At 40.1% G+C, this 13910-nt stretch overlaps 1 protein-coding gene across 1 annotated transcript in view; it reads left to right on the top strand.

The window, feature by feature from the left end:
- Positions 1 to 200: 200 nt before the first annotated feature.
- Positions 201 to 13910, top strand: part of fn1a (fibronectin 1a) — a 30351-nt gene continuing 16641 nt past the window's right edge. Inside the window, exons 1-13 of the mRNA XM_077617091.1 lie at positions 201 to 428; positions 1420 to 1545; positions 1652 to 1789; positions 2790 to 2921; positions 4216 to 4353; positions 5103 to 5261; positions 5540 to 5731; positions 6552 to 6734; positions 6804 to 6980; positions 9440 to 9595; positions 10307 to 10435; positions 10553 to 10696; positions 13645 to 13766. Of these exons, the coding sequence (XP_077473217.1) occupies positions 296 to 428; positions 1420 to 1545; positions 1652 to 1789; positions 2790 to 2921; positions 4216 to 4353; positions 5103 to 5261; positions 5540 to 5731; positions 6552 to 6734; positions 6804 to 6980; positions 9440 to 9595; positions 10307 to 10435; positions 10553 to 10696; positions 13645 to 13766 (1929 nt within the window). The 5' untranslated portion in view covers positions 201 to 295. The remainder of the gene's footprint in view (positions 429 to 1419; positions 1546 to 1651; positions 1790 to 2789; positions 2922 to 4215; positions 4354 to 5102; positions 5262 to 5539; positions 5732 to 6551; positions 6735 to 6803; positions 6981 to 9439; positions 9596 to 10306; positions 10436 to 10552; positions 10697 to 13644; positions 13767 to 13910) is intronic.

Here is a 13910-nt window from a genome sequence, read left to right as displayed (position 1 = left end):
AAAGATAAATGAGTCATTTTATTTTGTCAACCAAAACGACCCCGTGTGTTGCGCATAATTTCGACATTCTCCCCCAAAGACTGCGTGGACTGTCATTGTAGTTGGTCGAACCCCGAATCCCGCCCCCCTCCAACTTCCAACTGAGCCAAGCCCAGTTAGATAAAGCACTCCCACACTTCGCTAACTTGCACACTGGGGACGCGCACTGCAGAGGGGCAGACGCAGTATTCTCGAGCACCGGGGGAATCCACATTCCGACGCATTCTGGTGAAATTTAAGTATCAAATCTACAAAAATGTCCCGTCGAAGCCTAGCTGCCAGGGTTCTGGTTGCTCTGTGCATCGGGACCGCGGTGCACTGCATGCCCAAGGGGAACCACAAGAACCGAAGACAGGCGCAACAGCATCACGTCCCCTCGGTGTCTCAAGGTAACTTTGTTATTGTTCCGCTTTAAATTAAACGATTTGTGCCAGTTTTCTTTTTTGTGATTACTTTGATTTAAATTAGATTCTTCCTCGTTCCATTTTTCATTTTTTTAAACCAAGAATTAAGTTCCAAATGACCCCAAAAAATATAATAATTAAAAAAAAGATTATGAGGGGCTGAGAAGTGAACAAAGCAACTGGTGGTCGAGCAGAGTAAAAGTGGGAAAGTAGTACTTGTGGCTGCAGGAAATGATTTATTGCTGTGCTTGGGGGTCCTTTTGAAGTCAAGTTAACACATATGGGGTCAACTTCGCAGGCAGGGGGAGTCTTACCTGACATTAACTTTTTTTTCCCATTTAAATTAATAAATATTTTTGTTTGGGGCACATGATTTATGACTGTGTGGTGGTCTGTTTGAAGTCAACTTAGCATGTCTCAGGGCAAATTCTTATGTAATTATACAAACTGCACTTCAGGGCACAACCAAATTAGTTTTAGAATTGTTTCCACTTTTAAAATGGAACTTGAGCATCAGTTATTGTGTTTGTGATTATGAATTGTTTTAGTACAGGGGTGGCGAACACGTGGGTCTCGAGCCGCATGCGGCTACTGGCCAAAATGAATGCGGCTCTTTGCCTCTTATCATATTTTGTATATACCGTGGCTCTTTTCTTATGTTTATTCTCTCTTAAAAACACACTGAAATTCCGCAGGGTCCATTAAATACAAATAATAAATTACATTTAAAGAATCATTTGGCAAATTTGATTTTTTTATGCTGTTTCTGACATAAGGTGTGGCTCTCTGACTCTCACAGTTTAAGATTCTGGCTCTTTGTATCCAACTTGTTTGCCATAGTGGTTATATTTCCTCACGTTATACACCGAGTGGTAATTTTCCCTTTTTTTTCCTGGGGGGTTGTCCTGCTTATTGCTTCCAGCTTGTTTCCACCTCGCAGCAATGATTTACCTGCTTTCTTCTAATGTACTTCCAGATGGCTGCATAGAGAACGGTCATTTCTACAACATTAATGACCAATGGGAGCGGCAGTACTTGGGCAGCACTCTGGTGTGCACTTGCAACGGAGTCGCCGGCATTAAGTGTGTAAGCAAACCTGAAGGTGAGTATGCATGTGTGTGCCTGCTGTGTTATTTTATCAGGTAGTCTGTCTTTATTTATCTCTGACTGAGACAAAACAAACACACCTTCTCCTCCCACCCCTGCAGCCGAGGAAAGGTGCTATGATAAGATCAACCAGCAGTACTACACTGTGGGAGAAACATACGAGAGACCTAAGGATGGCATGATTTGGGACTGTACGTGTATTGGATCTGGCAGGGGAAAGATTAGCTGTACAATCGCAAGTAAGTTGGAATCTTTCCACAGGAAATGCTCCCTTTAAGTGTTCACACCTATACAAACATCCAGGCTAGGAAAGTAATTTTAGCAATTGATTTATACAATGCGTAAAACCCAACAGAGACTAAAAGTCATTGGGTGTGACATGCTTAAAAATTTCACTTTCATCTTTTATGTTGTGCAGGATAATGTTTTTGCAGTTGTTGGAGCAGATTGGGAAAGGAAAAATCTGTATTAACTAAGGGTTGAACCAATTAATGAGTCGAATATTGTATGTTTGAAACTTGAATTATCAATTATTTGGTTCTGATCAAAGCAAAATGGTGGGTGCCTGTCTATGACGGAAAATTCTTGATTTTACTAATTTTTAATCTGTGTGGTTGGTTCGTCTGAAACCGTCTTGAAATTGAAAGTACCTAGTAAAACCTATAAAATACTTCTCATGTGATAAATAATAATAAAACCTTAAAATATAAGCCAAATCAAAATAATGATTGTATTAAAAGATATTACCCTTAAAAGTACGACAAAATATAATATATAATAATATAAAATAAAATTTAAATAGTATCACAATATAAGTTTTAAAACAAATACATTTAACAAATTAAATGCTATTAAGTTGAACTAAAATGTTAAATACAACTGAACTGCACCAGCAGGCACAATTTTCATGGCCATATTGTTACATCCAAAAAATGTGCACAGAACAACTCTGCATGAACTAAAACTAAATACACATCACAACACACCCCTCGATTCTTTTCACACGAGCGTGAAATCCTAAAGTTGAGCGTAATCACTGATTTGTGTCCACCCTGCTAAACAATTTCCTGGCGTAGCCCACTGATGCCGGTAACGCTCTATTTTATCCTCACATTCCCAAGTGTGCTGCCGTGCAGCTGCCTGCAGTTAGTCGTGCAATTAAATAATGGGAGAAATGTCTTGTCTTTTCTTTTTTGGTGGAAGTGACACACTTACTCATCCGCCCCCCCGTCTCACTAGATCGCTGTCACGAAGACGGGGCTTCCTATAAGATCGGAGACACCTGGAGGAGACCTCATGAGACAGGAGGCTACATGCTCGAGTGCGTCTGTCTCGGTAACGGCAAAGGGGAATGGACCTGTAAGCCTGTCGGTGAGTCACACATATACTTAAATATACTGTTTGTGACTAACTACATATCAACCTGGTGGCTGATGCGTTATTGTCTGCTACAGGGAAATGTGTCTAGACATGCAGATTTAATATTTCATTCTTTTTGCATAGATTAGGGGTGTCATGATTGGATTGGATTGGATTGGAAAACTTTATTCATCCCGTATTCGGGAAATTGCATTGTGAGAGTAGCAAGAAGGGAGGGAATGCAGATACAGAAAAAAAACACAGTTACAAGTTAGACAGTACAGTCGCAAAGGCCGCAGAATGACAAAGCAAAAGCACAAAGTACAAAGCAAAGCAAAGTAAATGGGATCATTAAGAAGCACCAAATCAAATCATTAAGACAGAAAAGCAGCAAAAACACAAAACGAACAAGAGTGGACGGAGCTACCGCCACCGGCTGCCACTTGAACGGCGCCATCTTGGTTGCGGTAGCAAAAACGGATATATATCGATATGGTGATACATCGCAATACCTTCTATCTGAATTAGATATCCATAATGTCCTGTCTAGAATCAGTATATCGTAAGGAAAAAAGGAAACAACAGGTTGCTAGAATTTTTTTCCAACACAATCATCCGTGTTAACCCAATCTAATGACAGTGATAGACTTACAATTCAGATAAATGCACTTTCATTTGTTCTTGCTTCAAATGAATTGGACCTCTGCGAGTGATAAACACAACAGAGAGATTAAAATATAGTGGTACCTCGGTTCTCGACCACAATCCGTTCCAGAAGGCTGTTCGAGAAGTGTTTTTTTCAAAATCGGAATACATTTTTCCCGTTATTGAAAAAGAAATAATGCGTTCCCAGCCTAAAAAATCGGACTCACTAACTTAGTGGGGGAAAATACAAAGGAAGTAAGCACAGCAACAGAACACACGGCAAACGCAAACAATATTCCCTATTGACAGAGACATAGGGTTTAAATAGACCGATTGGGGTTGACAAGACAATTAGAATCCGAGTTCTGGATTTTCGGTCAAAATCAGAAGCAAAAAAATCTTGAAATTTTCATTCGAACTCCATTTTGTTCGAAGTCTGGGACGTCCGAAAACCGAGGCTCCACTGTAGCTTGTTCTTCTGATTATTAGTTGTTCAGGTGATAAAGTATCATAGATTGATTTCCTGATCCAAGTATCGATAATTGTTGTATAACTATATTGTGAGTATTGTTTCGTGAATCATATCGTGGGGTACTCAGAGGTTTCTACCCCTAGAATTGATATTTTATGATGCCCACTAAGTGTGTTTGTTTTTGCGTAGCCGAGCGTTGTTATGACAACGCGGCAGGGACATCTTATGTTGTTGGGGAGACGTGGGAGAAGCCCTACCAAGGATGGATGGTTGTGGACTGCACCTGCTTGGGAGAAGGAAGTGGTCGCATCACGTGTACTTCCAGAAGTAAGAGACACCTCACTTGTGTTTTCATGTCCATCTAAATGCATTTGCGTTGGCACATGTAAAAAAGTTTGACTCATCTTTCAAGATCCTTAGAATATTGTTTTGTATGCCCGAGATAGAGTATACTCTCTTGTTCCAGACCAAAAAAATGGAATTAAACGTTTATTTCTAGCTGTTTCTGTTCTTTAATAGCACTAGAACAAGTATATTTCCACCAAAACAGTAGAAGTGTGTCTTAATATTTTCTTTTGGGTCAAAATAAAAAGATAGGTAATAATTTAGAAGTTCAACAAGTTAACTAGATAATCAAATTAACTGACAACAACTTTGGAAACCAATAAGAAACCTTGTTTCACAAAGAAATGTCCAAATCCTTGGAATTTTAGCCTTTTAAAAGTACATCTTTTGTAGTCCTTCATAAAAGTTGCCATTTTGAGGTTTCTCACTTCCATTAGTAACAAGCTAGGAAATGTCTGAAAGCAGAAAAATTGAATTATTATTGGTTTCCTTCTGGGCCATCACATGTATCTGATTACTGTTGCCTTTCAACTGCCAGACATTTTTGACCTGCCCTGTGTGTGTGTGTGTTTATTCTCTGTATTGAAGATTTTGTAGAAAAATGAACCCATCCATTCATCCGTCAATCCCTTTCAGTTTATTCCCTTCGGGGCCAGCATAGTAAAACAGTGAAGTGAAGGCCATGTTTTTTGTCTTTTAGGATCGTGCTTAATGATTCCTATCTTTTCTAGACCGCTGCAATGACCAGGACACTCTAAGCTCCTACCGAATTGGCGACACGTGGACAAAGACGGACTCCAGAGGCAACCTGCTCCAATGTTTATGCACCGGGAACGGCCGCGGAGAGTGGAAGTGCGAAAGACATGCCTCACTTCACACTACTGGCCTGGGTGAGAACTGATGGTTTCCTTATGTTATTTTTTTTCATGTTGAAAGGGTAGAAAGCCGAGTGTTGATGAGAGAAAGACATGTCTTATAACTCATGATCATGACCTCACAAATAAGAAAAAGCTGGGGGGAAAAAAACTTTGGAGAGAACAACGTTAAGCAGGAAAAAATGTGATTCAAGCTGCTGAAAGAAATGCTCTGTGTTCTCTCGACAAATCTTTTAAGTTAATATTTAGGACTGCTTCTTGCCCTCTGACCTGATTCCCACGTTCTACTTCAGGCACCGGCTCTCGTGTGATCACTAATATCCAGCCAGCCATTTACCAGCCTGTCCCTGAGCTTCCGCAAGAAGGACCCTGTCGCTCTGACTCTGGACTGTCCTATTTTGTTGGACAGCGTTGGTTTAAGAGCCAGGGAACAAAGCAGATGTTGTGTACTTGTTTGGGAAATGGCATCAGTTGTGAAGAGTGGGGTAAGTTTTAATGACACATTTTTCTATCTGAAAAACAGCACAGCAGTGGTTTAAACGGAGCACAAATACGCAGATTTTTTTTTGTTGCCATCAGTTTTGCAGTCCAAACTTGTTTTAATATTCAGTTTTACATCAAAGAACTTACAATTTTGGAAATCCCACTAATTGCAAAAACATGAAAAGAACTTTAAAAAGTAAATATATCAATTTCATGCAGTTCAAGTAAAACTTGATTGCTTAACTTTACTTCTCTTTTTAAAATCCAATCTTTTTCATCCTATGCCACACGTGTCAAAGTGGTGGCCCGGGGGCCAAATCTGGCCCGCCGCATCATTTTGTTTGGCCCGGGAAAGTAAATCATGAGTGCCGACTTTCTGTTTTAGGATCAAATTAAAATGAAGAGTATGGATAGATATTAAATGTCCTGATTTTCACCCTTTTAAATCAATAATTGTCATTTTTTAATCATTTTTTCTGTGTTTTTAGTTCAAAAATCATTTTGTAAAACCTAAAAATATATATAAAAAGTTAAAATAAACATTGTTTTAGATCTATAAAAACTGAATATTCAAGGCTTTTAATCCAGTTCTTTTAATCCATTAATAAAAAAAATCTAAATATTATATCTAAAATGGTCCGGCCCACGTGAAATCAAGTTGACGTTAAAGCGGCCCGCGAACCAACCCGAGTCTGACACCCCTGTCCTATACGATCCTCTGAAAATGCAGTAATCTTTCTTTCATCGTCCTCCCCATAGTGTACATGTGCTCACAGCAAACATAGAGGGACTCAAACATTACAACATTTTTTTCCCACCCAGATGGTCCAGCTCCAGTGTACGGCGGCAACTCAGGAGGTCAGCCTTGTGTTTTCCCTTTTGTCTACAAAGGCAAGACATATCACGCTTGTACCTCCGATGGACGTGCTGATGGTCAGCTTTGGTGTTCCATCTCATCTGATTTTGAGACAGAGCAAAAGTATTCCTTCTGTACAGAAAAGAATGGTGAGCCAGATTGTCAAACACCCAAGAAGCAACCGAGTAGCCGGATACTGATTTTGTCTCCTTTTCTAGTAATGGTGGCAACAAGGGGCGGTAATTCAAATGGTGCTCTGTGCCAATTTCCTTACCTTTACAACGGCCAAAACTATACCGACTGTACCCCGGACGGACGCAGGGATGGCATGAAATGGTGCGGCACGACGACAGACTACGACAAAGAACATCGATTTGGATTCTGCCCCATGGCTGGTACGTGAGTATGAACTGGGGGGAAAAACTGAATCCTGCTGTTTTGGTTTTCTAAGAATGGCAATGAAATACATATTCAAATGTGTCTACACTATAAATAAATAAGAATTTAAAAAAGAAAAATATGTTAAAATTTGGTTGTCAGGATTGTAGTGGAATGGTTAAAGTTTAGTGTCAAATTGACAACAATCTACTATAAACAGAAATAAATTAGAAGCCAGTGTGATGGTGGTGGTCAAAGTGGCGGCCTGGGGGCCAAATCTGGCCCGCCGCATCATTTTGCGTGGCCCGGGAAAGTAAATCATGAGTGCCGACTGTCTGTTTTAGGATCAAATTAAAATGAAGAGTATAGATGTATATTAAATTTCCAGATTTTCCCCCTTTTAAATCAATAATTGTAATTTTTTAGTCCATTTTTTCAGTGTTTTAGTTCAAAAATCATTTTTTAAAATCTAAAAATATATGAAAAAAGCTAAAATAATCATTGTTTTATATAAAAAACTGAATATTCAGGGCTTTTAATCCTTGCTCTACATGCACAACATCCATTACAGCTGGTCTTCAGTGGCTCAGTAGTCAAGATGCTTAACTACCAGTATTTTGTCTACCATAAATCTAAGTTAAAAAAAAGTGTCTTATTCTAAATTTGATCTTTTCTCTTTTTACCGTGTAATACACTAATGATAAACATAACATTCTCCAAGCGTTACCCTTTCAATCACGCTTCCAGACGGTACGAACTCCTCCTCCTTGTCTGAAAAAGGTGACGGTTAAGTCAATTAGCATGTAAGCTCGTAACAAGTTTAGAGAACTTGGCTGAATTTGTTTTGAGCTCTGACACCTTGCCCTCGGCAAATTGAAGTCATTTGGCCTGGAGGGGAAGTGATGTTTTGTTGAATTGGCGTCACTCAGACCTCAGCAGGCAACAAAAGAATCTCAAGGCAGTGAAACAACAGGAGGTTACTGATGAGAACTGAGTGTAAAATGGAGGTGAGTTAGGTAATGAAGTCAAATCTTGATGAAACTAAACTATATCCTCCGATAGCAAGGAGACTTAAGTCGCAAGCAAATCTTTTGAGAGCTATTCTCAAAACAAATCTTTGCAGAACGGGCCGACATCAAACGCTTCTTGCACTTCAAAGTTGTCAGATGGGAGATTAAATAGTCTGGCGGCAGACTGTAAAATGTGTGAGACACAAGAAACATCTGCAACAGTCAGATAACAAACATAGTGGAGTATTAGCTTTTATACAATAACTTTCTAAGTTTTCTAATGACGTTTTAGCATGACGAAGCCAAGGAACATATCTTCATGTCACTCGGATGATATGATAATTGACTTCAGTGTCTTATTTTCTTGTGTCTTTTCTATGACTTGAGGGGCCCACGTTTGGTCAACACCCCGTTGTTAACAAAACAGCCTGTCAAAGTTTTAAGAGGGGGAGTTGGTCAACTGCGCAGCCAGGAACCTTTGATTCAGGCTTAAATGACTTAACAAAGACTGTCAAAATAAACGTTGTAATTGAGATGTTAATGGTGATGTTAAATAGAGTCTCACCACCTCCATGTTTTGTTGAAAAGGTTAATGTTCTGTCAACCATGTGGTCTTTTAGAGACAGTTTATAGCCATCAGGGACAAGTTGTGTCAACTACTTGCTCATTTCAAGTCAATAGAATAAAAAAACAGGATGAAGGATCTGCAGACATGATCCCATCTTAAACACAATAAAAAAAAAATCCTTCATGTCAATGCACTTCAAGAGGCCAGGTGTAGGTCTGTCCTATGGCCTCATTCCAACACGGCAGATGTACTATCTCCTCATACTGACAATATACCATATTGTTGCTTGTTTAGACTGAACTAAACCTGGCGCAATGCCTTCCAATGTGGGATTTCAGATAAGATCCACTTCCTGACCCATGGAAGCCTTTGCCATCAATTTTAAAATCTGATGTTCAGGTTTTATTTGGATTCCTGTGTAATTTTGGAACACACAAAAAAAGGAAACTACTCTTGGGTTTCATATTTTTGTTACTCAGACTCAGAAATCAAACACACTTCTTTCAAATAGTGGCAAGGTCATTTTAATTAACAGTAAAAAGGTGTACTGTAAAGAGCCACATAATTGGATGCCTATCGTCATCCTTGGTCCTAAAAGATTTTACTCAATGGCTACCACTGACACGCCCATATGTTCTACAATTATTTGAAATAAACTCTCACGTTAGAAATATTCACCCCATTAGGGCCAGCCCTCCCAGTTCAAATACATTGGCTGTCTATCATTCAGAATTTCATTGTCAACACTAATGTCCACTTTAACTCTCCTTAATGCACAACGCATGTTGAACATTTCGTCATTCCAAGCAGTCACACAATACACATGTTTTTTATTTTTTTATTTCTAGTCATTACAAGACAGAAGTTTGCATTTTACATTCTCGCTTGTGTCTTCCAGCCCACGAAGAAGTGTGCACCACCAGCGAAGGGGTAATGTACCGCGTGGGGGACCAATGGGATAAGCGCCACGATGTTCTGGGTCACATGATGCGGTGCACTTGTGTGGGCAATGGGCGAGGAGAATGGAGCTGTGTTGCGTACTCCCAGCTTAAAGGTAGGTTGTGTGTGTGTGTGTTGTAATACTATAAAGCAAGGGTGTCAGACTTGGGTTGGTTCACGGGCCGCTTTAACGTCAACTCGATTTCATGTGGGCCAGACCTTTTTAGATATAATATTTAGATTTTTTTTTTTTTTTTTAATAAATGGATTAAAAGAACTGGATCAAAAGCCCTGAATATTCAGTTTTTTATAGATCTAAAACAATGTTTATTTGAGCTTTTTTAAAAATATATATTTTTAGATTTTACAAAATGATTTTTGATCTAAAAACACAGAAAAAAAATGATTAAAAAATTACAATTATTGATTTAAAAGGGGGAAAATCAGGAAATTTAATATACATCTATACTCTTCATTTTAATTTGAACCTAAAACAGAAAGTCAGCACTCATGATATGCTTTGCCGGGCCACACAAAATGATGCGGCGGGCCAGATTTGGCCCCCGGGCCGCCACTTTGACACCGGTGCTATAAAGCAAGGCTGATATCATGTGAGTGACAAGTTGAAAGGTCATAGATGGAGTATAATGAGCTCCATGTCAAAAGGTTAAAGCTAAGTATGCACACCTGTGAATTATAGGTTTCTTGTCGCACCTGCACCACACACACACACACACACACACACCAGATGTTCACCAGCCGTAAAAGACATCTCATTTGACCTTTGCTCGTGTCTTTTTTGACACACGTTCTTTGTCTCTTTTAGACCAGTGCATTGTGGATAGTCTGACCTACGAGGTAAACCAGACCTTCACCAAGCAACATGAAGAAGGCTACTCGATGAACTGCACCTGCTACGGACAGGGGCGTGGACGCTGGAAGTGCGACGCTATTGGTAGGTTTGAGTTTGCTTGCAAGAGTTAGAGGAATGAAGATTTAAATTTCGACGTTCTACTAATAAACTTTCAGCCAAACTCATTAGATGAACTGGCTTTGGTATGATTGCCCACAGATCAGTGCCAGGAGCCAGAGACACGAGCCTTCTACCAAATTGGGGCGTCCTGGGATAAGGTCATCCACGGGGTCATGTACAAGTGCTATTGCTATGGCAACGGCATTGGAGAGCTCAGCTGTGAGCCGCAGCAGTCTTATCCTGGTAAGATGCATCTTTCTTATTGGATTGGGCGATCCAATCTCCACTTGACAAATTTCTGCAGTTACAAAGTTGTTCTTGCTATCAATCAAACCTGAGCGATGAACTTTGTGATGGTCTGCTTTATATCATGGCATACGTACCAACATAGGAAGTGAGAATTGTCATAAATCACCTCTAAAAGAAAGCCCCTGGCTTTGATGAGTGACAGAATGAGATTGGTGCAGTGTGAATTCCTTCTTTGCACCCCCACGTTTCCTTTGTTCCAGCTATTATGTAGCACTTCCCCTTACTTGTTACCACAGCTGGAGAAAATACTAGTGTGGCTATATCACTCATTCAAAAGTAAAAATAAGTTAGAAAAAGAAAATCGGAGTTTTACATCAGGCAGAATTTATTCTGACACGTTTGCTTAAGCAGTGGGACAAAGGGGCAGAAATTTAGGGCACATTTCTGTTGTGACTGGTTGTAATGGCAACCAGCTGCAATATCTGTGTGAGTGTGGTTGTGCACAAGTGTGTGTCATACTTTATACGTAGATTTTAAAAGTGAGAGTAAAGTCTGGGCTTCATGTCAGGCTATGGCCATAAAAGGTAAAAAGAAAGAAAGCGAGTGTGCAGTTGTGATAAGATCCTTTAAAAGGGGTATTTGCTTGCCTTGCTTTCTGACTCTAATGGAACTCACTCTTTTCACAGATTTTTTTGTATACAAAAACTCCCCATATTCCTCCAAGCAGTCTATTTTTATTATTCTTATTACCTGTCTTGTGCAACTGCTAAAACACAAAAATTCGAGTGTCTAAGGCTGAGACAGTTATAATATGCCACAAGGAAGTTTGGTTTAGTCCCTTTAAAGTTGTGTTAGTTGTGTTGTTTATTCATAAATGAGTTTAAGGGGGGATAAAGAACTGCGAGAATATTTTCACAAAAACATGATTGAATATTCTGGCTACTTAGTAGTAAGTGGTGTTATAAGATCTTTTTCTCGCCAAGAAAACTACCTCGGAGGGTACATAGTAACAAAAGGAATAGGGAGAGAAAAGAATAACACTTGAGTATAGTATTCCTGTTAGTGCCAGGCTTAGCAATTGCATAGTAAAAAGGAGCGTCAACATTAGTCGCATAGCATGGACTCAATTAATGCTATCGGTGAATTGTCCTAATACTAAAACGCATCTGACCAATCTCTTACTAGCAGTTTGTTTGTGTGGCAGCCGTGTGCGGTTGATTGGTCGCCGGTCTTTTGGTCGCCGTCTTTTGGTCGCCGTCTTTTGGTCGCCGTCTTTTGGTCGCCGGTCTTTTGGTCGCGGTCTTTTGGTCGCGGTCTTTTGGTCGCTGGTCTTTTGGTCGCGGTCTTTTGGTCGCGGTCTTTTGGTCGCGGTCTTTTGGTCGCGGTCTTTTAGTCGCAGTCTTTTGGTCACCCCGACCGCGACAACGGGCGACCAAAAGACCGGCGACCAAAAGACCGACGACCAAAAGACCGGCGACCAAAAGACCAGCGACCAAAAGACCGGCGACCAAAACACCGGCGACAAAACAAGGTAAAACAACACGGTCTACTTATCAATAAAAGCCAATAATGGCCATGAGCAGTTTCACTGAGCCGACGTGTGAGTGTATAAGAGTTTGTATGTACATGCGTTGTCCCTTTAAGAAGCTCCGTCAGTCAGGGTCTTAACAAGTTCTCCAACAAAAAACAATAAAAGTCCGGGAAATTTGGAGCTTTTCTTTAGCCTAATAATTACTAGGGCATTAAGTCTGACTAAATAGTAATTCGCAGTTTGTATTCAGGGAATTTGAGCAACAATTTAAATGGTAATTATCACTTACCTTCTGGGCGACCAAAAGACCGGCGACCAATCGACCATGTACCGTGGCAGCAATGGATATTCATTCCCTGCCATTCTCTCCCCATCCAAACGGATTGGACGTACATTTCCGACAATGAAAAATGCTTATGCCTATTGCATTGCATAGTGAGAAGGTGATTATGTCATGTGTGGAACAGATGGGATTCAGCAGAATCCGCCCTCCACTGGTCGGTGGCCTGTGGCTCTGCAATGGTCTTTAATGGATCCCAGATTGTTTTTGAGGTTTGTGTATCTGCGAGGATGTCTGGTTAACCGAGCCACTTGCTCGGAAACCTTGATTACAGGTCCACTCTTTGGAAAAGTGGTGAGCAGCCTGAGTTTTTTTTTTATAGGCGCTACCAGTTTCTATCAACAACTTACAGTAGGTCAAGTCATCTGTCCACATGGCTTATTTTGGAAAATGACTTGATACCTTCTTTTTTCCTCAAACAGGAAACCCATTAGGCTTTACCATTTACCCGCTTTTTTAACCTACAATTTCTGCTACTCTAATGTAAATCAAAGATGTAATGCCATAATAGAGCTTTGAATCAGAACCAGGAGGAAAACTACAGTACTTCAAGGTATCCTTGGCAATCAGGGAAATTGTTTGTACAGATGTAAGACAGATGTTCACTTGCTATTGGCAGAATGTAAAAAAAACCTCATGGGGGCCAAACCGTTTCGTATCAGTGCACTTTGACATACTTATGGTGGGTGTGTCCTTTCAGCATCCGAAATATTAAATAATCACTCGCTAAATGGGATTTTTACTTAGCCACTACTGTTCTAAGTTATCCTTTCGACCACGGGCAAAAAGAAAGCAAGCTCGTAGAGTATATTTCTTCTCCCATATGGCTCTGAGGTCCAGATTGGAATCTGACAGTCCTGTGCTAGTTTAGTTTTTCTCCTGGAACGAATTCTTAGCGTTTTGGCAGGGGAGATTCACGTGCTCTTGTGTGGAGAAGTTATCTCGTATTTTTAGAGCACAGTATTAACTCATTAGCTTTGCTAGCCCCTCCCATTTAAAATTGATTTGATGTTACCCCTCTGTATTTATGTTACCATTTTTTGTCTATTCCTTCTATCTCTTGTACAATAGGTGGTCAGCGTCCTGTCCAGGTGATCATAACAGAATCTGGCAATCAACCCAACTCCCACCCTATACAATGGAACGCCCCACCTTCTGCCCATATCACCCAATACATCCTCAAATGGAGAGTGGTGAGTTTCAAGACGCTTGGCATTCAGAGGTGGTTTTTAATTCCACTTTGACTGTTCCAAATAGTGTAAGAAGGACTACCCCTTACAATTTATTTCTTTAGCAATTGCTTAACCAAATTATCAAGACATTCTTTCAATGATTGG

This window comes from Stigmatopora argus, chromosome 13 (assembly GCF_051989625.1).
Source record: "Stigmatopora argus isolate UIUO_Sarg chromosome 13, RoL_Sarg_1.0, whole genome shotgun sequence".
In the NCBI taxonomy this organism is placed as follows: domain Eukaryota; kingdom Metazoa; phylum Chordata; class Actinopteri; order Syngnathiformes; family Syngnathidae; genus Stigmatopora; species Stigmatopora argus.
This window is presented reverse-complemented; position numbering and strand designations above follow the sequence as displayed.